This window comes from Lissotriton vulgaris, chromosome 5, assembly GCF_964263255.1.
Source record: "Lissotriton vulgaris chromosome 5, aLisVul1.2, whole genome shotgun sequence".
Taxonomy (NCBI): domain Eukaryota; kingdom Metazoa; phylum Chordata; class Amphibia; order Caudata; family Salamandridae; genus Lissotriton; species Lissotriton vulgaris.
This window is the reverse complement of record NC_141693.1, coordinates 205851339-205875950: the sequence shown is the minus strand read 5'-3', so window position 1 is coordinate 205875950 and position 24612 is coordinate 205851339. Positions and strand designations below refer to the sequence as shown.

General features: G+C 47.1%; 1 protein-coding gene across 2 annotated transcripts in view; it reads right to left on the bottom strand.

Moving 5' to 3' along the window:
* TRAF2 (TNF receptor associated factor 2) overlaps positions 1–24612 on the bottom strand; it is a 500022-nt gene that overhangs the window by 384975 nt on the left and 90435 nt on the right. For both annotated transcript variants that reach the window (XM_086921177.1, XM_086921176.1), the window contains exon 2: positions 23324–23487. In XM_086921177.1, the coding sequence (XP_086777303.1) occupies positions 23324–23409 (86 nt within the window). In that variant the 5' untranslated portion in view covers positions 23410–23487. The remainder of the gene's footprint in view (positions 1–23323; positions 23488–24612) is intronic.

Genomic DNA, 24612 nt, shown 5'->3' with positions numbered 1-24612 from the left:
ACAAACATAATCGTGGGTGGAAACCAACGCTCACCTTAGTTTCAAAAATGTCGTAAGTGGAGTGCCGGTAGACGCTGAACGTGCTCACTCAATTAGTTCATTAAGCTTACGAAAACTCCTGCGAAAACCCTTTGCCAAGCCTTAAACTTCCCTTTTAATACATAAACGTCACCCCTAAGGTAAGTCTTAGGTAGCCCATCGGGCAGAGTGCAATGTAATCAAAAGGTAGGACTCTTACTTTTAAGTTTTACATGTCCTGGTAGTGGAAAACTCCCAAATTCTTTTTTATCTACTGTGAGTCCTATCCCCCTTTATAGGATAATATTGGGGATTCCTTATTACACTTAATAAGCTGTAATTCCAGACTAGAGGGAGTAGATGAATTATGTTTTATATCTATGAATTCGTAATGATAAATCTTCTTTAATGGTAATGTCGAAGTTATCATTTCAACTTTAAAAAAGCTACTTTTAGAAAGTTGCAGCCTGTCTCTGATCAGTCTGGGGTGGATAACAGCTGGACTTTGTGAATCCCCCCATGACAACCGCAGACAAAGGGTACTCAGGAGTGACTTGATGGTTCTTCCCGGGACAATGGGCGGGAGCAGCTGGGCACAGTCTCACACTTATACCTGAAATTGCTGTGTCCAACCCATACACAAAGGGTTGTGTACCCCCTGTAGTGAGTCTAGAGCCAGGGCATGAAGAGAGGACCTCTGTGCACTTCAAAGACCCTTCTTTGAAGTCACCCCTACTTCAAAGGCACAGCTGGGTACAAGTACGGGAGCTCTGGCACTATCAACTCAGTACACTTCTGGACCTCAAACCAGTCTGCCAGGAAGAACAACTGATGTGCTAAAGGGTTGCCACTCTGTTGGACTGCTGTTCTGGAAGACTCCTCCCTTGCTGTGCTGCCCCGCTACTCTCTCTGACCGGGTAACGACTGAACCTACATCACCAGAACCCAAAGTAACTCCAAGGGCTAGTGGACTAGACTCCTGATCTGAAGTTTCAGGGAAATAACAGACTTCAACTCATCCTGCCCTGCTCATCCTGCCCGTACACTGGAAGTGGGCCTGAGGTGTTCTGATACAGCACCAAGGCATCCTATGCTGCAAGAGCAGAATTGAGGTACTGCCGCTCTGCTGTTGCAGGACCAGGACAGGCGCATCGCACTCTGAACCAGCACACAGTCATCAGAACCACTGCATTCTCACCACTGCAGAGAGGAGTGACACATCTCCTCGACTTTGCGGAGAAACCCATTGCATCGGCTTCAGAACCGGTGCATCGCCAACTTTGCATGGAAAAAATGGACACATCAGTTCGACTGTGTCAGGTCCGCAGTGGCTACAACTTATAATGTGAACACTAGAGTAAAGGTAATACCACATTTAAAAGAAAAGGCTAGATACCCGCGATGGAGAAGAAAACACATTGTTTCTTCATTAATTCTAAAACAATGCTTGTCCGTGTTGAGGAGACCCTGGGTGTTAAATGGCGGAGCTGGGTGGACACAGTTGAGGTCAGGTTGCCGTTCTAGCATCTCAGGGCACGAGAGCGGCAGAGCAAACGAGGTGCGCTTTCCACAGGTGAACTGTGCACTTCAACTGTAACCGTTCCAGAGTGAAGAAGCGTCTTCTCTTCACGCATGGAACTCGATGCTGCTGCGGTTATAGAAGACTTCGGATCATTTTGAGAAAGAAATACCCATGCGCAACGTGGGATGCACATTTGTCCAGAGGTAGAAAAGACGTTTCCGAAGCTAACTCGGAAGGTGTTTGTCGTCATTCAACGGTAGGAAAAAACCGGAATGCTGAACTTGTGAGAAGCAATGTAAATTTCTAATGCACGGAGCATAACTTTGTTCTTCAAACCATTTCGTTTTTTCCGTTCAAGTTTACTCATAGCTAGGGTTAACACATATTACGAGTGAAACCAACTCCACAATACCAGAGGTTCCAGTTGAAGCAATTCAAGTCACTTTAAATAACAGTATCAGGTAATGAGAGTAACAGAGGGCCAGGGAGAACTAGATATTGGTTAGGGAGTTATTGACTGTCATTGTGTTTATTGCAGGATCTGTTATCAGAATACAACTATTCAATAAGAGGGAAGCTATAGCCTAGGTCTCAAGGGGTAAGAAATCATTTAGGAAATTCAAGCCGACCCACCTCCGCCGGACTCAAGATCACCTCGCCTTCAGGAAACAGCTCAAGACCTAGCTGTTCGAGCAGTAACGGACCCCCCCCCCCCTCCCCAAGCGCCTTGAGACCCCCGGGTGAGTAGCGCGCTATATAAATGCTTTGATTGATTGATTGATTGATTGATATTAGGTATATGTGAATTTAGTTGTTTGTTATATTATGCCTTCTTTCCAGGTGCCAACACTACAGAACCCCAAACGACCATTGCAGAAGAAGCCACTACACTTCTGAGCAGAGGCTGTCTCTCTTTCTCTTCCACTTCCCCTTCTCCTTCCCCGCTGCTTTAGACGACACTTTGATTTAATTTGAGTGGCGGTTGTGACGGAGGGGCAGTGGGACCATCGTCGGCTCCTGTGGATTATCTTCGGCGTCTTGACAGACTTGACACATCACTCTGCTGCACCCCGCATCTTCACTGTTGCGACAAGAATCATTGCACTTTTGTTTCAGCGGGCATTGCAAGGTACCTGTATCCGGCCAGCAGTCTGTCGCAGTCAGCCTGAACCTTTGACTTTGTCCCAGTCCAGCGCGACCAGATATCCCAAATAGGCGCTTATTGCTTTTAAGTGCCATTTTCACATTTGATCTTTAAAAGTTCTCAACTTAAACTTATTGGGTTTTTGTCATTTTGGTCTTGTCTTATTTATAAAATTGAGTTCTATTTTCTTAACTTGGTGTGGGCCATTTCTGTATTACTGTTTTAAGTGTTGCACAAATACTTCACACATTGCCTCTTAAGTTAAGCCTCACTGTTCAATGCCAGGCTAACAGAGGTTGAGCACAGGTTAAATTAGGGTGTGTTGTGACTTACCCCGACTAGAATGGTCATTCCTGCTTGGACAGGGTGCATGCCTCTGCCAACCAGAAACCCAAATTCTAACATTGGTGATCAGTGGGGAGGATAGGACTTATGTCTGTGCAGTACCCATACAGTCACTAAGGTACACTGCCAATTCATACCCAAGACCACTATGAGTTTAAATTCTCCCCGACTAAAACTTTTAGAATTTTTCCAAATTTCCCATTTGCCTGTTGTGTCACTGACCTCACCTGCAAAAATGGAGTTTGAGCTGACCTACCTGGAGAGCTACACTGTGGCCCAGCTCAATGGGTTTTGCCAGGAGAAGAGGTCACCTGCCCAAGGGAGCACTGGAAAGGCAGAGCTCGAAAAGGCTTTGAAGGCATGGGCAGCGGCCCACCAGACCCCCACAGGCAATGAGGAGGAGGGTTCAGAATTTCAGAAGGAGTTGAAGCAGGACCTGCCTGAGGATCTTGAAATGCCCCCTGATGAGGAAGAGGGGTTGGGGACAGCCTCCCAGGATTGGCTATCCATCCACATAAGGGGAGCAGTGTATCTTCAAGAAACAGAAGGAATTATCTGAAGGCCCCAAAAACAGATTACAGGACAAAGGGTCCCATTCCCAATCTGGCCACCAGAAAAAGAGCTTCTCCGACAAAAGTCAGAACAAAACTCCTAAGTGCTACGAATGTGGGCACTACAAGGGGGATTCCAGAATTCCAGATGTCCCAAGAGGGCACAGCCTCACACTGGAGGAAAGACACCAGGGGTGGTGAGTGTTGTGCTTGGGGAGTTGTTTGTCCCAGTTGATGGGGGGGCTCAATGAGGTTAGTCTAGTGTCCTTGGGCGACATGGAGATAGTACCAAAAAGCCATATGCCTTCCAATACTGCACAGTATAGGTAGTGGGCTACCATCAATGGGCAAGGTGTTGAGGCTCTGAGAGACATAGGTGCCAGCATGCGTATTTAACGTGTCAACTGGTGACTCCAGAGGATCTTGTATATTCCACTAGGTTTTGGCAACATTACAAACATGAGGGTCACTACCCAGTGGCCCTTGTGTCATTTGAGTGGGGAAAGGTCTCAGGTCTTCTGGCAGTAGGTGTGAGCCCTGCCATGCCTGTTGATTGTCTGTAGGGAATGACCTAGAGCACACTACCTGGAAGAGGTCTAGCTCAGATCACACCTGGAAATGTTGGGGGTAGTCGGAGTTGATTTGTGCAGCCACAGTATCCATGGCTGCCCAGGAAGGGAGGGAAGGGAGGTAAGGAAGTCTGGAGTGTGGAAGAATGGCCCAGACAGCTGCCAAAAGAGGGAAAGGCAAGTGTCGTGGGAAACCAGCCCCTGAATGTCTCCTAGCTGAGGTGGATGGGGTGGCAGGAGGTTCCCCAGGAGCCCCGTGGAGAGGACATAGCCTCCCTTGGTGACCTACCAGAACTTACTGGATTGCAAGTAGGGGGAGGACCCACCAGGGAGGACTTCTGTAGGGCACAGAAGGAGTGCCATGCCTTGGAGGGCATAAAGCAATAGGCTGACGTCCAGGCAGCAGGTGCCTTTGGCAGACAACCTCTCACATAATGAGCCTATGGCACCTTTGCAGGGGGCAACAAGGGAACTGGTCATTCCCCAATGCTACAGGGCCTTCCTACTGGAGCTGGCTCATGAGATACCCCTGGCAGGACAAGAACGTTGTCTGTTTTGTGCCCCACTTTTATGGGCTCTGGATGAAGATTTACTCAGATACATTCTGTAGGACTTGCTTGACCTGCCAGGCCAGCGGGAAGACAGTGCAGAAGCTGAAAGCTCCCCTGAAATTCTTGTCTTTGGCACCCCCTTTGAAAGGATAGGCATCAACGTTGTAGGGCCCATGGGTCCCATGTCCAACTCTGGAAACCGGTTTATCCTGATTCTGGTGGATCATGCCACAAGGTACCCAGAGGCCATCCCTCTGATGACTACAACTGCACCTGCAGAGGCGAAAGCCCTAATGGGGATTTTTTACCAGATTGGGTTTCCCCAAGGAAGTGGTGTCTGACAGGAGCACCAACTTCATGTCTGCTTATATGTAGTCAATAAGGAGGTAGTGTGGAGTTAATTCTAAGTTTTCCTCAACCTACCATCCACAAACTAATGGGTTTGTTGAAAGATTCTACAAAACCCTCAAGGGCATGCCTGAGGCCATGAGGCGTAACTGGGACGTCCACTTCCATGCCTGCCTGCTCTTTGCTTACAGAGAGGTACAACAGAAGGGAGGTGACTTAAAACCCTTTGAGCTTCTGTATGGTCATACGGTTAACTCTCAGTCTGGTTAGGGAGGGGTGGGAGAAAGCTACTAAGAACCACTTTTTCAAGATTTTGTTAACTGCATGCTACCCTTCAGAAGCCAGATGGCCAAGTTGTGGAAGCAAGCTCCTGGCAACTCAGAGGCCATCCTGAAGGTAATGAAACAGTGGTGTGGGTGATGGAACCCACTGGAGTCCAGGGCCCTACAACACTGTTGAACTGGGCCCTATGCCATTGTTGGAAGGAAGGAGGCGGTCACCTACCTGGTGGACCCTGTGGCCCCCAGAGGGCTATCCATATCAACTGTCTCAAACTATGCTTTGCAAGGTCTGAAGTCACTATTTTATTGGTGACAGGTGGTGGGAAGGAAGAGGAGAGAGAACCACTCCCTGATCTCCTAGCCATGGACAGGTTAGCCTTCACGATTCCAGAGAGCCATTACCAGTTCAGAGTGATGCCCTTTGGAAGGAAGAATGACTGCCACATTCCAGAAGCTGGTAAACCAGATTTTGACTGGAATGGAAGCCTTCAGTGCTGCTTTTTTGGGTGACAAAGCTGTCATCAGTAGCAGCTGGGAGGATAACCTTTTTCACCTGCAGGAAGTGCTTCAGGTCCTGCAAAGGGTAGGCCTGACTATCAAGGCCAGGAAGCGTACAATTGGGCAGGAGTCTGTGGTGTACTTAGGATACCTAGTGGGCAGGGGGAAGGTGCAGGCTCTCCAGGTCAAGATAGAAACTATCATGGTCTAGAAGTCCCTAAAAACGCAGACTGAGGCAGAGCCTTCGTAGGCCTCGCTGGTTCCTACAGGAGGTTTGTCAAGGGAAATGGCACCATTGTTGCCCCCTTGACTGAGCTGATTTCAAAAAAGCAGCCCAGTAATGTGAGTTGGGACAGTGGCATGCCAAAAAGCATTCGACTCCCTAAAGCAGGGTATGTGCGCAGCTCCTGTGCTCAAGGCCCCTGACTTTTTCAGTGAATTATTGTGCAAAATGATGTCTAGGAGCAGGGCATAGGGGCGGTTTTATCACAGTTGGATGAGAAAGGACTAGACCTACTTGCAGAATTCAATTTTAGGAAGTTATTTCCCAGAGAACAGAGATTGAGTGCTGTGGTCTGAGCACTGAAGAAGTTGACATCATATGTGTTAAGGACTAACTTCCCGATTCAGACAGATCACAGGCCCCCCAAGTGGCTCATGCAAATAAGCGATGAGAATCCAAAACTGTTGAGGTGGTCCATCTCCCTACAGAGAATGGACTTCACACTGGAACACCATCCTGAGGTAGACCACATCAATGCTGATGGTCTATCCAAGATCTTCTGCCTTAGTGAAAAATAACTCCCAGGAATTTCAGTAGCTCTCCCCACTTTCAGCTGGGGGACATGTGTTAGACCGGACAGCCTTGGGGTTGTCTTCCCCCAAACTTTTTACCTGCTTGCCTCATATTTTGCAGATTCCTTTTTGTTAGTTTTGGGACTCTCAGCACTTTACCACTGCTAAGCAGTGCTAAAGTACATGCTCTCTCCCCCCTAAACATGGTTTGATTGATGCATCTACAATTGGCACATTTAATTTACTTAGAAGTTCCTAGTAAAGTGCACATGTCCTCAGGGCCTGTCTATACTACTAGTGGTATTGCAGCACTGCTTGTGCTGCCCACTCAAGTAGCCCTTAAACATGGCTCAGGCCTGGCATTGCAGAGCTTGTGTGTGTGGTTTACACTACCCTGTCGACTTAGCATTGAAACCCCTTTGCCAAGCCTTAAACTCCCCTTTTATTACATATACGTCACCCCTAAAGTATGCCTGGGTAGGTCATAGGGTAGAGTGCTATGTAATCAAAAGGTAGGACATGTACTTTTAAGTTTTGCATGTCCTGGTAGTGAAAAACTTCCAAATGTATTCTCACTACTGCAAGACCACCCCTCTCCTAGTATAAAATTGGGAATTCCTTATTACACTTAAACTGTAATTCCTGACCGAGAGGGAATATATATGTCATGTTTTATACCTATGGAAGTGTAAATCCTCTTAAATGGTAAAGTCGAAGTTATTATTTCAACTTTGAAAATGCCACTTTTAGAAAGTTGTAACCTAAGGAAAGCTTGGGTCCAAAGCTAGCTGGATGGGACCACTATTATCAAAAACGTTATTGTTTAATTAATTAAAACCATAACAAATTTCCTTTGCACTGAAACAATGTTTAAATATAAAATTATTTAAAAATAAGAGAGAGAAGGATAGCTCAGTGGAAGGAGTAAACCTTTTTCCTACCACGACTCCAGAACAGCAGGGAGACGGTCACCAGTTGCTCGATTAATTCTCTCCGTTTTCCCTCACTCTTGGGACTACCCATCTGTGGACCCACGATGTGGACACAGGGGACAGCCTCCCTGTCAAGAGTAAAATATATAGGCTGTCGAACAAAGTGAGGGCCAGCATCAAAGATGAGGTATCCAAGATGTTGGAGTTGGGGGTGAATGAACCCTCCAGTAGCCTCTGGTCCAGCCCAGTGGTGCTGGTACCAAAAGCTGCCCCACAGGGCACCACACCAGAACGCCGGTTCTGTGTGCATTACAGGGAGCTTCATTCACTCACCAAGACTGGTGCTCATCCCACCCCGGGCTGATGAGCTGTTTGAGAGGTTAGAGGCTTCCCACTTCCGGAGTACTTTTGACCTTGTTACTGGCAGATTGCACTAACTGAAGGAGCCATGGACAGGTTAGCCTTCGCGATTCCAGAGAGCCATTACCAGTTCAGAGTGATGCCCTTTGGAATGAAGAATGACTGCCACATTCCAGAAGCTGGTAAACCAGATTTTGACTGGAATGGAAGCCTTCAGTGCTGCTTTTTTGGGTGACAAAGCTGTCATCAGTAGCAGCTGGGAGGATAACCTTTTTCACCTGCAGGAAGTGCTTCAGGTCCTGCAAAGGGTAGGCCTGACTATCAAGGCCAGGAAGCGTACAATTGGGCAGGAGTCTGTGGTGTACTTAGGATACCTAGTGGGCAGGGGGAAGGTGCAGGCTCTCCAGGTCAAGATAGAAACTATCATGGTCTAGAAGTCCCTAATAACGCAGACTGAGGCAGAGCCTTCCTAGGCCTCGCTAGTTCCTACAGGAGGTTTGTCAAGGGAAATGGCACCATTGTTGCCCCCTTGACTGAGCTGATTTCAAAAAAGCAGCCCAGTAATGTGAGTTGGGACAGTGGCATGCCAAAAAGCATTCGACTGCCTAAAGCAGGGTATGTGCACAGCTCCTGTGCTCAAGGCCCCTGACTTTTTCAGTGAATTATTGTGCAAAATGATGTCTAGGAGCAGGGCATAGGGGCGGTTTTATCACAGTTGGATGAGAAAGGACTAGACCTACTTGCAGAATTCAATTTTAGGAAGTTATTTCCCAGAGAACAGAGATTGAGTGCTGTGGTCTGAGCACTGAAGAAGTTGACATCATATGTGTTAAGGACTAACTTCCCGATTCAGACAGATCACAGGCCCCCCAAGTGGCTCATGCAAATAAGCGATGAGAATCCAAAACTGTTGAGGTGGTCCATCTCCCTACAGAGAATGGACTTCACACTGGAACACCATCCTGAGGTAGACCACATCAATGCTGATGGTCTATCCAAGATCTTCTGCCTTAGTGAAAAATAACTCCCAGGAATTTCAGTAGCTCTCCCCACTTTCAGCTGGGGGACATGTGTTAGACAGGACATCCTTGGGGTTGTCTTCCCCCAAACTTTTTACCTGCTTGCCTCATATTTTGCAGATTCCTTTTTGTTCGTTTTGGGACTCTCAGCACTTTACCACTGCTAAGCAGTGCTAAAGTACATGCTCTCTCTCCCCTAAACATGGTTTGATTGATGCATCTACAATTGGCACATTTAATTTACTTAGAAGTTCCTAGTAAAGTGCACATGTCCTCAGGGCCTGTCTATACTACTAGTGGTATTGCAGCACTGCTTGTGCTGCCCACTCAAGTAGCCCTTAAACATGGCTCAGGCCTGGCATTGCAGAGCTTGTGTGTGTGGTTTACACTGCCCTGTCGACTTAGCATTAAAACTCCTTTGCCAAGCCTTAAACTCCCCTTTTATTACATATACGTCACCCCTAAGGTATGCCTGGGTAGGTCATAGGGCAGAGTGCTATGTAATCCAAAGGTAGGACATGTACTTTTAAGTTTTGCATGTCCTGGTAGTGAAAAACTTCCAAATGTATTCTCACTACTGCAAGACCACCCCTCTCCTAGTATAAAATTGGGAATTCCTTATTACACTTAAACTGTAATTCCTGACCGAGAGGGAATATATATGTCATGTTTTATACCTATGGATGTGTAAATCCTCTTAAATGGTAAAGTCGAAGTTATTATTTCAACTTTCAAAATGCCACTTTTAGAAAGTTGTAACCTAAGGAAAGCTTTGGTCCAAAGCTAGCTGGATGGGACCACTATTATCAAAAACTTTATTGTTTAATTAATTAAAACCATAACAAATTTCCTTTGCACTGAAACAATGTTTAAATATAAAATTATTTAAAAATAATATTCAAGATTTGGATGGGACCACTAGTAATTTGTATACGAAAAAAGTATCCAGTATCTAAAATTCTCAAAGTTACTCAAATAACGAACAAATGTACTGAATTCACAAGCTTGTGTCGTTTATTCCGCTTTTCTTAAACTTTTTTTTCAGAAAAGTAAATTCATTCGAATCGTGTCATTATCAAGGATAACACAAAGTAATGAAACAATTTTAGGTTACTTAAACATTACATGAATGCGCAAATGGAGTAGTTTCTGTCCTGTAACTCCAGTTCTGTAGTAGGGGTATCTCTGTTATAGTCATAATCTAGTGAATAGTCCCGCCCATGTGCGTGGACCCCGGAGCAATCAAAAATAATCTCTTAAGGTGTCGAAAAAATGCAGAACTGCACAGACACTTAAGAGAGAATTTAAAGACAGATAATGCAGCCTATACAACAGGCTACACTGTCCAGTACTTCAACTAGAATTTCCACCAAAAATCCACAAACAGCAAAGCCTGTCCAGATTTCCCTTGCTTCAGCAGCAAAAACCCCTCTGGAATGATAGAGAGGAAGACCTGGACAGACAAGCCCCATAGGCTGCCATTATGTGGCTCAAAACAGGATACTGTGCTTTTAAGAGAACTTTACAGAACTTTACAGTATCCCAGAATGCCCTGCAGGTCCCTTTTACTTTCAGTTCTTTTTGAAGGCGTAACACGCCAGACCTGTAGCATTCCTTACATGAGTATCTCTCTCCACCGGGGAGGAGGGCGGGCGCTTATGACTATAACAGAGATACCCCTACTACAGAACTGGAGTTACAGGACATAAACTACTCCTTCTGTAGTAGGGGATCTCTGTGTATAGTCATAATCTAGTGAATAGAATGGCAAGCCCATCCCCACACCAAAGCGGCGGTGGAGAATGAGAAATAACACCACTATTGTGCGAACAGATTTCGCAACGAAGCCTGCCCAACCTGAGCGTCTGCCCTGGCATCAGTGTCCAGGCAGTAACGCTAAGCAAAGGTATGAACCGACTTCCAAGTGGCGGCCTTGCAGATTTCTGCAATCGGCACATTACGGAGCAAGGCTGTTGTGGCAGCTTTGCCCCTGGTGGAATGAGCCTTAGGCTTACCTCCTAAGGTCTTATTAGCCTTCTGGTAACAGAGTTGTATGCAGGACACAATCCACCTAGAGATGGACTGCTTAGAGGTCGCAAGACCCGTCCTGACTGATCCATAATTGATGAACAATTGGTCTGACCTATGAATATCTTTGGTCTTATCCAGATAAAATTTCAGCACCCTCCTAACATCCAGGGAATGCAAGGACCTTTCCGCTGGAGACGAAGGATTCTGAAAGAACGTAGGCAAAGTTATAGTCTGGTTGACATGAAAATCAGAAATAACCTTGGGAAGAAATTTCGGGTGAGTACGCATAACAACCTTAGCAGCATGAAATACAGTATAAGGTTCTTGGCAACACAACGCCTGAATTTCACTCACCCTGCGGGCCGATGTAATGGCCACGAGGAACGCCGCCTTCCAGGACACGTGCTGCAACGAAGCCTTATGAATAGGTTCAAAAGGCTCCTTCATCAATCTGGACAGCACCACATTCAGTTCCCATGAAGGCGAAGGAAGCCTGACAGGAGGGAACACTTTCTTCAAGCCTTCCAAAAAATCTTTGATCACAGGGATCTGGAAGAAGGAAGTCTGTGAAGGGCTTTTCCTGTAGGCAGTCAATGCAGCGAGATGAACCTTAATGGAATTTAACATTAAGGCCGGACCGCGCCAAATGTAGAAGATAAGGAAGGATGACATCTTCCTTGCATGTCGTAGGGTCATAGTTCTTGGACTTGCACCAGATGCAGAATCTCTTCCACTTGTAAGCATAGGAAGTCCTAGTGGAAGGTCGCTTAGACTCCTTCAGTATGTCCATACAATCTTCGGGCAGATTCAAATGGCCATATTGCACTCTCAGGAGCCATGCCGCCAAACTCAAAGACGAGAGGTTCGGTTGCACCATCTGCCCCCCGAACTTCGTGAGAAGGTCTGGCCTGCACGGCAACCGTATGTGAGGAAGGAGAGACCGGTGAAGCAGGTCTGTGAACCACCACTGTCTGGGTCATTCCCGGGGCGATCAATATCATCCGAGCCCTGGACCGGGACAGCTTGATGAGCACCGCCGGAATCAGGGGAATGGGTGGAAAAGCGTACAGAAAGCTGTTCGACCAGTCGATCCATAGCGCATTCCCCATCGTCCCTTGCTGGTAGTACCTGGAGGCGAAGTCTCGGCATTTGCTGTTTTCGGCGGTGGCGAACAGATCTATGTCTGGAGTCCCCCACCTTGCGAAGACTTCTCCTAGTACGTCGTCGTTTATGACCCATTCGTGGTTTTCCTGAATCAGTCTGCTCAGTGAGTCTGCCTGAACATTCTACACACCTGGCAGATGGGTAGCCATTATCGGCAATCCTCTGGCCAGAAGCCAGTGCCAGATCGCCTGCGCCTCCTGAGACAGAGTGCGTGATCTCGAGCCCCCCTGCTTGTTGAGGTAATACATCGTGGTCGTATTGTCCGTCTGTACAAGCAGAGAGTTGGTCTGGAAGGATGGATGAAAGGCCTTCAGTGCCAAGTGAACAGCTCTGAGTTCTAGGAAGTTGATGTGGTACGTGGACTCTGTCGGGGACCACGTTCCTTGAATCTGTAGGTCTCCGGAATGCGCTCCCCAGCCGTGGAGAGAAGCATCCGTCACGATAGTCTGAGTGGGAATGTCCTTGTGGAAGGGAACTCCCTTGAGGAGATTCTCTGCTGAACACCACCACTTCAGAGACTGAAGAGCATGCAGAGACAGTCGTATCTTGTCGTCCCAAGACCCTCTCCTCTGGTCCCACTGGTCCTCCAAGCGCTCCTGCAGAGGTCTCATGTGCAGCCGTGCGGGAGGTGTGAGGAAGATACAAGAGGCCATCGACCCCAGTAGAGAAGACACCGTCCTCACTGTTGTAGATGTAGCGGTCATAAGAGCCTGAGCCTTCCGAAGGATCGATCGCCGTCGCTCCTCCGAAGGAGACACGCTTGCTGACAGCGTATTGATGGTGGCTCCTAAGTACTGAATGCACTGGACCGGATCCGGGACAGACTTGGACATGTTGATGTGCAACCCCAGCTTGTTCAAGAGAACGCACGTCTTCTGGAAGTGTGCTTGAGCTTCCGAGAAGGAGGAGGTCTTGATCAACCAATCATCCAGGTACGGGTAGACAAACACCTTGTTCTTCCTAAGGTGTGCTGCTACCACTGCCATGCACTTCAAGAACGTCCTGGGCGCAGACTTCAGCCCGAATGGCAGTACTTTGTACTGATAATGATTGGCGCCGACTTGGAATCGCAGGAACTTCCTGTGTTTGTGAGCAATGGGCACATGGAAGTACGCATCCTGTAGGTCTATTTCGCAAAGCCAGTCTACCTGTTGCAACTGAGGATAAATCTGATGCAACGACAGCATGCGGAACTTCTCTCTGCGAATCCACTTGTTTGCCTGCCGCAAGTCCAGAATGGGCCTGAACTCGTTCTTGTCCTTCTTGCGAACCAGGAAGAACCGGGAGTACAGACCTCTTCCTCTTTGAGACAGAGGTACGTCTTCTATCGCCCCTTTCCTTAACAGGATATCGGCCTCCGCCTGGAGCTCGCGCAGTTGATACTGCGAGCTCACCGGAGGGATCGCTGGAGGAGGGCTGATGAACCGAAGACTGTATCCATTGCAAACAATATTCAGCACCCACTTGTCCTGAGTAATTTTTCTCCACTCTGCCAGAAAAAATTGAACGCTTCCCCCCCACCGGAGCGGGTAACGGATGAAGGGGAAGTAACCGCTCAGGGTCGAGACCCGGCCGGGCCCTTGTTCGCGGTAGAGGACTGCTGTCCTCCTCTACCCTTTTGCCGTTTTTGGAATGGTTTCCGGAACTGCTGCTGTTGTTGCTGCTGCTGTCCCGAAGACTGTCCCCGTCCTCTTCCTTGTGCGCCGAACCATCTTTGGAACGGTCGGTAGGATTTCTGGTCTTTGGGCTTCTCCAAGCCCACAGCCGTAAGGGTCTCCGCCTCCGCCTTCATGCGGGCCATCTCATCATCTGCGTGTTTTCCGAATAGGGTCCCCCCGGAAAAGGGCAGATTGGCCACCCGCTGCTGGGCCTCCGGCTTTAGTGACGTGAGCCGGAGCCAGGCATGCCGCCGCTGATTGATTCCATGGCAGTAACCATGTGCGGCCAACAGGGAGGCGTCCGTCGCTGCACTGATCACCTGGTTTGATACCAGCATCCCTTCCTTGAGGATCTCCTGGAAGTCCTCCCTCTTGTCTCTCGGTAGCAGTTCCACGAACTGTTGCAGGGAGTCCCACAGCGCCCGGTCATAACGGCCCAGCAGAGCTGTATCGCTGGCAGCCTTCATGGCTGCGGAAGCGGTCCCACACGCTTTCCTTCCCGCCGAGTCGATCCATCGACTCTCTTTATCTGGCGGCACGGTGGATGACGGGGAGGTAGAGTGTAATTTCCTGGCCGCCGTCGCTATCACTGAATCCGGTACCGGATCCACTCTCAGAAAGGCAGGGTCCGAATCCGGGGTCCTGTACTTCTTTAGAAGCCGGGACGGCGCGGCCTTTACCACCGCTGGCGTGAGGAACAGCTCCTCCGCAGGTTCCTTCAACCCAGGTTCTAGAGGCAGAAGAGGACAAGACAGATGCTTCTCGTGAAGCGTCTCGACTATCACGGACGTCCTAGGTGTTGGTGCCGTCACCGTGATACCAAACTTCGCAGCCCCCCTCAGGAATACCTCCTGGAATGTGGCAATGCCGTCCACTGGAAAAACCCTGGTCTCAGGGGAGTCCGATAAGGTCGGCGAGTAGGAATGGGTCCTGGAAGAGTCCGTGCGGGACCTGGACCCCCGCCTCTCATGGCGGCGCCTTGATCTGGTGGAGGATCTGTGACGACTCCTTGATCTTCCTCTCCGTCCGGAGCGTGAACGTGACCTCCTCGGCCGAGGACGATCAACCGGGTCCACAGGAGCGGGTGACTTGGGTTTGGACGGAGCCTTCGGTCTAGGCATACCTTTGGGAGGCGTCGGAAACTTAGGTAACGAAGTCGACCTCGGCGGAACCGGAGGTGGCTTCTCAGGCAACCCTGACCCAGGTTGCGGTGGAGGCAACGGAGGAGGAGTAGGCTTCCTCGGAGGGGGACCCCTCGGTAACGGAGGAGGGGGAGTCACCTTCCCCGACAGGGTATACACCTCGGAATACACCGAGTGAGGCGAACCCCCTTCTCTTCCAGCCTGGGACGTAGGCGAACCTCTCACGGCGTCAGGTCTCCTTCCACCTCTCTTCGGCGTCGAAGAACGGCAACCAGACGGCGAGCGACGGCCCCTGGACCTCGAGCGTCTCTTCCTCGGCGTCGAACGCCTTCGCCTCGACGGCGACCTTCTGCGCCTCGACGGCGACCTTCTGCGCCTCGACGGCGACCTCCTGTGCCTCAACGGCGATCTTCCGTGTCTCGACGGCGACCTTCCGTGCCTCGACGGCGACCTTCCGTGCCTCGACGGCGACCTGTGCCTCGACGGCGACCTGTGCCTCGACGGCGACCTGTGCCTCGGCGGCGACCTGTGCCTTGGCGGCGACCTGTGCCTCGACGGCGACCTTGACGGCGAGGACTTCCTGGACGACATCCTCCTCCTCTTCGCCGACGGCGAACGGCGGTGTCGCCTCGACGGCGAGCGCCGACGCCTGGCTCGTCGACGTCGATCGCTCGACGCCGACGATGAAACAGTCACCGGGGACTTCGACGGTCTTGTGACATCCCTCGACGCCGAGCGTCGACGTCGTTTCGTCTCCGACGATGGGGAACAGACCGTAGTCATTCCTCTCGACGCCTTAGTGGGCGCAAAGGACCCATGCGGAGAATGGTGACGTTTGCTGGTCTTACTGCCCCTGGGGAGCCCCCCAGAGGCCTCAGCATGGGCAGATGAAGCCCCTCCAGACCCACCTTGTGCCTTCAGTCTTCTTTCCTCGAGACCCTGAAGTCTGATCTTCTTCCTTTCCCTCAGGGTTCTTCCAGAGAAGCCTTGACAGATAACACACTCCTCCGGAACATGGGAAGCTGGAAGGCAGAGGATACACACCTCATGGTGGTCCGATTTGGCCTTTTTCCTGGAGCACTCCGGGCATTTGTCGAATAATGCAGGCATTTTCGACAAAAAACAGAGTGAGAAAACCAAGAAGCCCCACAGTACAATAAAGTACTAAATCTGTGAAAAATAGTGAAAAAACACCAAATAAGCCCCAAAAAGGGAGAGCTCAATGCTCCAGGGTCCTGCTAGCAGGAGCCGGAAAAAAGAACTGAAAGTAAAAGGGACCTGCAGGGCATTCTGGGATACTGTGAAGTTCTGGAAAGTTCTCTTAAAGGCACAGTATCCTGTTTTGAGCCACATAAAGGCAGCCTATGGGGCTTGTCTGTCCAGGTCTTCCTCTCTATCATTCCAGAGGAGTTTTTGCTGCTGAAGCAAGGGCAATCTGGACAGGCTTTGCTGTTTGTGGATTTTTGGTGGAAATTCTAGTTGAAGTACTGGACAGTGTAGCCTGTTGTATAGGCTGCATTATCTGTCTTTAAATTCTCTCTTAAGTGTGCAGTTCTGCATTTTTTCGACACCTTAAGAGATTATTTTTGATTGCTCCGGGGTCCACGCACATGGGCGGGACTATTCACTAGATTATGACTATACACAGAGATCCCCTACTACAGAAGTATAACAAACAAAACACTGACAGCCCCCAAGGTAACCCATTTTGTTGAAAAAGGTCACACTGACAAAGACTTCAAGTGGACTGTACTATGTTTCATTTAACCCAACCCTCGAGGAGGAGATGTAGAAAACCTATTGTTGCTCAAAGAAGCTTACCTCATCATGAAATTCGACACAGTTCACAAAGGGTTAAACGAGATGTCCGAGATTGCTAGATTGTACCCACACGTAATTTTCACTGTGACAGTACCAAACCGGTGTGTACCCGATATTCCAAACACATTTGGATCCCAAACAGTCACTCCAGAGATATGCAATACCACTAGGCACTTCATTTCTCATAATGCACTTGGCACAAAATCGAGTTTTTCCAACTTGAAAGTCCACCTCAGCCTTTACTTTCAACCACAGAGTTTATAACATTGAGGTTCCTACCAGAACAGTTCTCAGCTCCATCGATTAGAGTTGGCATTATAGTTGGAATCAGGCAAGTGACTAGAGTTCCCTTTTAAATCTTTTTTACCGGTGTGTAGTTATTAGTAAGACGCTTGCTTTTAACTTTATTAGCACTCGTTTTATACACGAGGCCGCTTGTGACATTACGGCTTTTGAATTCTTCTTAGTCGAGTTAATTCATGCCAAACATTTCCGACATGCAGAACCATGCTCTAAGACTGCAGGTTTCTTAATAAACATTACGCTGCCGCAGCGCGAGAAAGAACACCTCGTGTTCAAACGATATCGCGTCAATGCTTAAAGGAAACGGTCTGCTGCAGTTGAAAATAATGTTTAATAAACTGCATACCGGCTGCATAGGGAAATATTTAGAATAAATATTTAGAATTATTACCAGCATGACAGTGTGTAACATGCGCGCTTAAAAAATAAACCGGTAACCTTTCTTTAATTTATTTCATCAACAGCAGGCCGAGGGCTTAATAGGACTGTGCACGTTTTTTCACAATAGGCACTCCAATATCCCACAGAGTTCATATAGTGACTACACGCTCAGACTATCAAAATTGCCATCATCCTTTGACCCAGGCAAGTTTCATATTTACCCTTTAGTAAAAAAAAGTATGCTTCTCTTAAAACAATGTGTTAAACAATGATTACCATCCTTTTTCTCCAACAGGACCCAACTGTTACTTTATTAGTTAATATCCAACCAGCAAGGAAGACTGCAGAAAAAAGAGGTACACTTAACTAAATGTTAGGCGTAGCATTGGAATATTTACATTCCACAATTCGATAGTTAGGTGTTAGCAAAACACCTTGTTTTTCTTATTATTTTTTTAACAGACACCACCACATCCAGGTCCTGATATAAACCCCTTAATGGTGATGGGGTTGGAAACGCGTTGACCTTGGCATCTGGGATAAGATATCCTCTAAGTGCTCAGGGAGAAAGTTCTTAATTAATTTCCCTCCCTTGCTGACAACACTCTAAATTAGAGGCCCCAGAGCAGTGCACACAGGCAGGAAACAACACACAAGTAGTGTTTACACAGTTTGGTTCTTCTCTCCGCCTAAGTGCTACTATTATTCTTTAGTCAAGGACTGGTGCCTCATGTTGAGCAACCTATGTTTAATCAACTGTACGGGATTTGTGTAACTCACAATAATTGTTGATGTTGGATACACACTTGTAAATATACTGTTGATGTTTGTTATACATTTGCACATTCATGAAATGTTTATGTAACCTAAAATTGTTTCATTACTTTGTGTTATCCTTGATAATGACTTGATTCAAATGAATTTAACTTTTCTGAAATAAAGTTTAAGAAAAGTCGAATAAATCACACGAGCTTGTGAATTCAGTACATTGGCTAGTTATTTGAGTAACTTTGAGAATTTGAGCGACTGGATACTTTTTTCGTATTCAAGCTTTTAGGAAGTTGGCATTTCCCTGCTCATAGCTCTTTTGTGCCTGAAGCCCGTCTCTGATCAGTCTGTGGAGGGTGACAGAAGGACTTTGTGTATTCCCCCTACACAGCCACACACAAAGAGTATTTAATTGTAACTTGATAGATTTTTCTGGAAGGATGGGAGGGCGGTGTTGGGCACAGCATCACCCTTACACCTGAATAGGCTGTATCCTGTCCATACACAAAGGTCTGCATACCGCCCTGTAGTGAATCTAGAGCCAGGACAGAAGGGAGGAACTCTGTGCACTTCAAAGACCCTTCTTTAGAGTCACTCCACCTTCAAAGGCAATACTGGGTAGAAGTACTGGACCTCTGGCACTACCAACTCAGTATACTTCCGGACCTGAAACCACTCTGCCAGGAAGCAGACTACTTACTGTGCTTAAGGACTGCCACTCTGCAGGACCCCTGCTCTGGAAGACTGACTCCCTGCTGTGCTGTCCTTCTGCGCTCTCTGACTGGTCAAAGACTGGATCTAAATCACCTGAATCCAGAGTGACTCCAAGGGCTAGCTGACTAGTCTCCTGATCCAAAGTCTTAAGGACATAACAGGCTTCAAGTCACCCTGCTCTTACACCTGGGACTATTGGAAGTGGGCCTGCTACAGCACCGATGCATCATTTGCTGGGAGAGCAAAATGGATGCACAACCGCTGTTGTGGGAGCAGGACCCCTGCATCGCACTTGGAACCAGCACATCGTCATTGAAACCACTGAATTGCTGCCAATGCAGAGAGACTATCGACGCATCTCCTCGACTATGTGGGGAAACCCGGCTCATCAGCTTTGTAACCGCCACATCTCAGGACCAGCACATCGTCATCTGAAGCTGTGCATCGCCACTGTTGCGTGGGTAAAAAAAGACGCAGCACCTCGCCTACGGGATCGACACGGAAGCATTGCTTGGCCGCACCCCACATGTTCGCTATTGTGACAAAGATCAAGTTATTTTTGTTTAACGGGCTTTGCAGGGGCCCTGTATCCGGACAGTATTCCAGCATAGTCGGCCTAAACTTTTGACTTTGGCCCAGACAAGCTCGACCGGATATCCCAAATATGCACTTATTGCTTTTAAAAGCAATTTGACATTTAATCTTTAAAAATTATTTTTTGTAATTTTGGCCTTGTTGTATTTTTCAAATTGAAACCTATTTTTCTAACCTGGTGTAGAGGCTTTTTATGGTATTTTCACTGTGTTACTGTTTGAACTGCTGCTCAAATACCTTACACATTGCCTCTTAGGTGAAGCCTCACTGCTCTGTGCCAAGCTACCACAGGGCGAGCACAGGATAATTTAGGGTGTGTTGTTTGTCGTGACTTACCCTGACTAGGATTGTGGTTGCTGCTTGGACAGGGTGCATACCTCTGCCACCCAAAAACCCAATTTCTAATAGAAGTGATGTTTCTCATGGAAGGAAATTCAGAGGCATTTTATGGATCCGTTCAAAGGAGTCAACATGAGTTGACTCGAAATAGTATTAAGCCCCCTTGGTACTGGTGGACGTTGTACAGGAAGAAAACCTCTACAAAGATGGACTCATAATAATGAGTATTTTAAACCATCCTTTGCTGTAATACGTAAATAAAGAAATATTTGATGAGGTGCTATTGTTATCAAATATAATCCTTTATTCTAGCACCAAACACAAAAACGTTTCCATTTGGCATTGTATTTATCTTTTGTAGAGCTGGCACTCTGGCCTGTGACAGAATGTCTCTATCTTATGGCGTGAGATTCGGTTAACCATATACTAGGTTGTCAAGTACAATGCGGTCAGGTTCAATGAACAAAAATCATACAGCAGAATGTTTCTGTTGCGTCTCGATAGGGGCTCGGTGTATATAAAAAATCAGGAGTTCCCTGAACCAAAAATGGTGAGGCCAAGCTGGGGCAATGAAAATATGAGTAAAGTGGTCTGTCTTCACTTTCCTCAGGACCTCGGGGATCAGTGGAAAGGCATCTGCAAGGACTCTAGTAAGACATTCCTTTTGGACCATAGTTTTTAAAACCTGCTTGAGTAATACTGGCATTTCTTGGTGTTCTGGGTAGCAAACAAATTCAGCATTGGGAGATCCCATTTGTGGAAGATGTAATGCACCTGACCTTGCTCCCCTTGTTTCGCAATGAAAAACATTGATGTTGTGTTGTCTGTTTTTATGATAAAAAATAGATTTTTCTCCTAAAAACAACTTTCAGTAGATTGAAAACTGAGAATAGGGATGGTTCTGTCCCAGGGCAGACCTGAAAAGCAACAGCATAGGTTACTGAAAGACTAAAGCATAGCTCTGCCTGGACACTGCTCCACACACTAAGTGTAGTAGAAATCTGATGCATGGTAGACTTAAGGAGTGGGAGAGCTGCTATTTCCACCTCATTGGCTGAAGTTCAGGTTGCTTCAAATGAGGCGGATGTCCGACTAAAACACTATTTGTTGAGGCCTATTGTCATGCTAATACTGTTTACTGATATTTAATATTACCAGAGATTTACAGCCTGACAATTGCTAATAATTCAATAATTTGAATATAAGAAAGATCCAATGCTGAAGAAAGAGGCTGCTGAATCTGTGGCAGACAACCCACCAGGTCAGAGATTTCGAAAACCAGAGCCAGCTGAGGCTCTGCCATGATAAACCCAGTGGTTCATCAGCCTCCTAATGAGGTGAAGGAACCTGGTGCTTGGCCAATTTATGACAGAGTTCCAACTCTGAAGCACTGTATATGAAGCCCTGTGCCTTTTGATCCATGTGAATTCTAGGAAACTATACAGTGCTATAGGAAAATAAATTGATGGCTCAAAACATAGTGGGCACTGGTAAATTTTCTGTGTTCTTACAACGGGTGCACAATGTAAATTTTGGGTGAGGTCTGCTACAGTTGTTCGTTATTTACAAAGAAAAAAAAGTGTTGTTCCCTCATTACTACAACAGTCACTTAGAAAGCCTTCTCAATCCCGAAAATGTCTTAACTGGTAACAGTTGTTTTTGAGTGTGAATATCTTCCAAGAAGTCGCATGTTTAGTCGGTATTTTGTTTGCTGTAAGTAGATCACATTAAAACCTTTTTGACCTTTTTGGTTTATGTAATACACAAGTTTCATTTTAATTCTACTTTTAGGATGTTCAATTACTCTGAAAGCTTAATTATCGAAAATATTGTAACTTCCTTAATGGAGATGGTTTTGAAATGACTTAAAATACTGAAAATGCGACAATGGGAAAATAGTTGGGATTTAAATCCATCATCAACTTTACTAATGACGGTTTTAGTAGAATCACTCATTATTCAAAAAAACTGCATGAATGGTACACAAACTGATACAATCATACCCCAGTGTAGGCTTATATAATAGGTAAAAAAAAAAGGCAGCCACCATAGCCAACAAAACCTGAATGTATGGGAAAGCCACAAAGAAGGTCATTTTAATAGTGTAAAAGATAATACAATATTTAAGGAATTATGCAACAGCAACGCCTTAATACAGCACAATATATATGTGTATGGATTGATACTGCTGTATCAGCCCACCCACGTTCAACTTTTCCAGCACAGCCATAAATAATTTGCTGCAACTGCGCTACCCTCTCCATGAATGCAAACTAAAGGAATCAGTCTTTAACAAGCAGGAAGTATACTTATCAGAAATGACTACATACCACGGTCCACGACAGACAGGAAGAGTCTTTAAGCATAATTAAGAAATGCTTGAATTAATCTCAAACACTGGTAATTATCCCCGAGTCCAGTCCGTGCCATTGTGTTCCAGCTCGTCGGTGCCACTACAAGACCATGGATATGTATATTAGTCCTGGCAATGGCCCACATGGGACAGTTCAACCTAAACTGCCAAGACAGCTCTCGGACTGGCTCCCTCTGACCTACATGTGCTGAACAAGTGGGGAGCTCTTTTCACGTTCCTGATGAAGCTCTGAACTGCAGGCCGCTAACACCACAGATTACTTTTGCCTCCAATCGCACCTTTGCTTTTGGTTTCATTATGCCAAAGCGCCACTCGTGCGGCGAGAAGCGAATGCGATGTACGCCCCAGGTCTTGTCCTACAAGAGAACTCTTTAGAGCGGGCACGGCACACAATAGTGATGCATATTGGACAGCGCTCCAGCAGTGGCAGACTTGGACATGCAAGGGAGATTCTGACACCCAGGAAATGCAGAGAGCAGACCCCACTTCCTGCAAGGGAATGGAAAACAAATGTTGCTTGGGGGTTTTGTCACCGTTTTTAACAATGAGAAATTTGGTTCCACCCCCTTCGCACCCTCCCCCCAAAAACACATATACATTACATACACACATCAAGAGAAGCTAACTGCCCCGCACTCAGTCACCATGGCCTTCGCTTCTACCGTCCCGTACTCGGGTTAAGAGGAAAAGGCGCCGCGTTGAGCGCTGGAAACAATACATTAAGAATATGCGCTACTACCGTCTCTTACAGCTTCAAAGCGCTGAGCTGTGACCGATTGGGGACCCATAACCGTCACTCAACACCAGGGCCTGTGTCACAAGAGTCCGCATTAAAACTCGAGTGACAACCGGGTGATCCTGCACACGTGATGAAAAGAAAAACGAAACTTCTTCGCAACTGCCTAAGGCTGGTGCCCCATCCTCAGTTAAAACGGAAGCGAGCTGGCTCAATGCCAAGCTGTCCACGATAATGCAGTTTCAAAACTGGGCAGATTTCGTTTCCTTGATGATGAAGGCATTTAGCTAAAATCACAGGGTTCATATCACCTTTAAGAGTAGTGCACGTACCAAGCATGCAAATACGGATCTGAAAAAACTCACGTGCGCTTAGGAGCCAGGGTGTCGCAAGTGGCGCTGTAGAGATCGATGTAAGGCCATTCCATTTGCAGTCCCGCGGGCCCAGGCATCGGAGGATTGGTTATGCGGTGGTTATGCGGCGATTCTGCGGCTGCTTTTCCACATTCTCCAAGAGCCCATCATCTCGCCTGCAAAAAAGACAACGTGAGCTGTACTGCTCCAGACAAACAGAAACTGAAAGGACTGTGTGACACTCTAAACTGAAAAGGATTGATTACTGTTCAGGGAGCGGGGCAGAAAGGACCGCACCCGAGCGGGAGAAGCTGAGCAGCTGTTAGTTTATTTGATTGAATGCATTTTTATATAGCGCAGACTATACCCGAAGGTGTCAGTGCGCTGTACAATAGAACCAGTTATGTTACATGACAGAAATGTTACAGAATAGAACGTTACAAAAATAAACAGGAGACTAGAAGGGGTAGGGTAAAATCATAGAAGGCAAGAACACAATATCAAACACAGCAAGCAATGGTGAGGCATGTACAAGAAAATATTACACATTTACAATGATAAACGAACTTCCTAGAGGGGTCTGAGAATAAAAGTATTAGTTCTGAAAGTGTCTTAGGAAGAAAAGAGATTTGAGGTCAGCTTTGAAGATCCGGGTAGAGGTGGTGGCACGGAGCAATGGAGGATGAGAGTACCAAATTATCACCACATTACCCGAGAAGGATTGAGCCATCAATCTTTCCCTTTTGAAGGAGGGGGGTTCAAGCAGAAACTTTTCCACATTCCGAGAAGGTCTCAAGCCTCCAGACATTTTCAGTTTATTCGCCAGGTAACAAGGGAAGTGTGCAAGGCTTTGTGGGTGATGCCGGCAGTTTTGTAAATAGATCTTGCCTCAATAGGAGGCCATCGAAGATAAGACAGGATAGGAGTGATTTGGCCACTTCGTTTAGACCCTGAAATAAAGCGAGCTGCTGAATGGAGGACGGATTTGAGACCAAGGCTTTTAGGTCCTTCTCCGGGAAGAACAGACAAATCCTCCACAGAAGGCGCAGCTGGTAACGTGCGTTCTTAGCAATGGCGTTGATAGGGGAGATTAGGTTGAGTCTTTTGTCAAGTATGACACCTAGGGATTTAGCGCTGGCGACAATGATGGGCTTATTGTTGAGTAAATTCAGCTGATCCATCCAGGATTGAACAGGCGGAGGGGGGAGGTAGATAGGAGGAGAATTTCAGTTTTGGAGGGATTGAGAATGAGTTGGTGAACTAACATCCAGTTGTGAATAGGAGTTGAGAGTAGAGTGGAG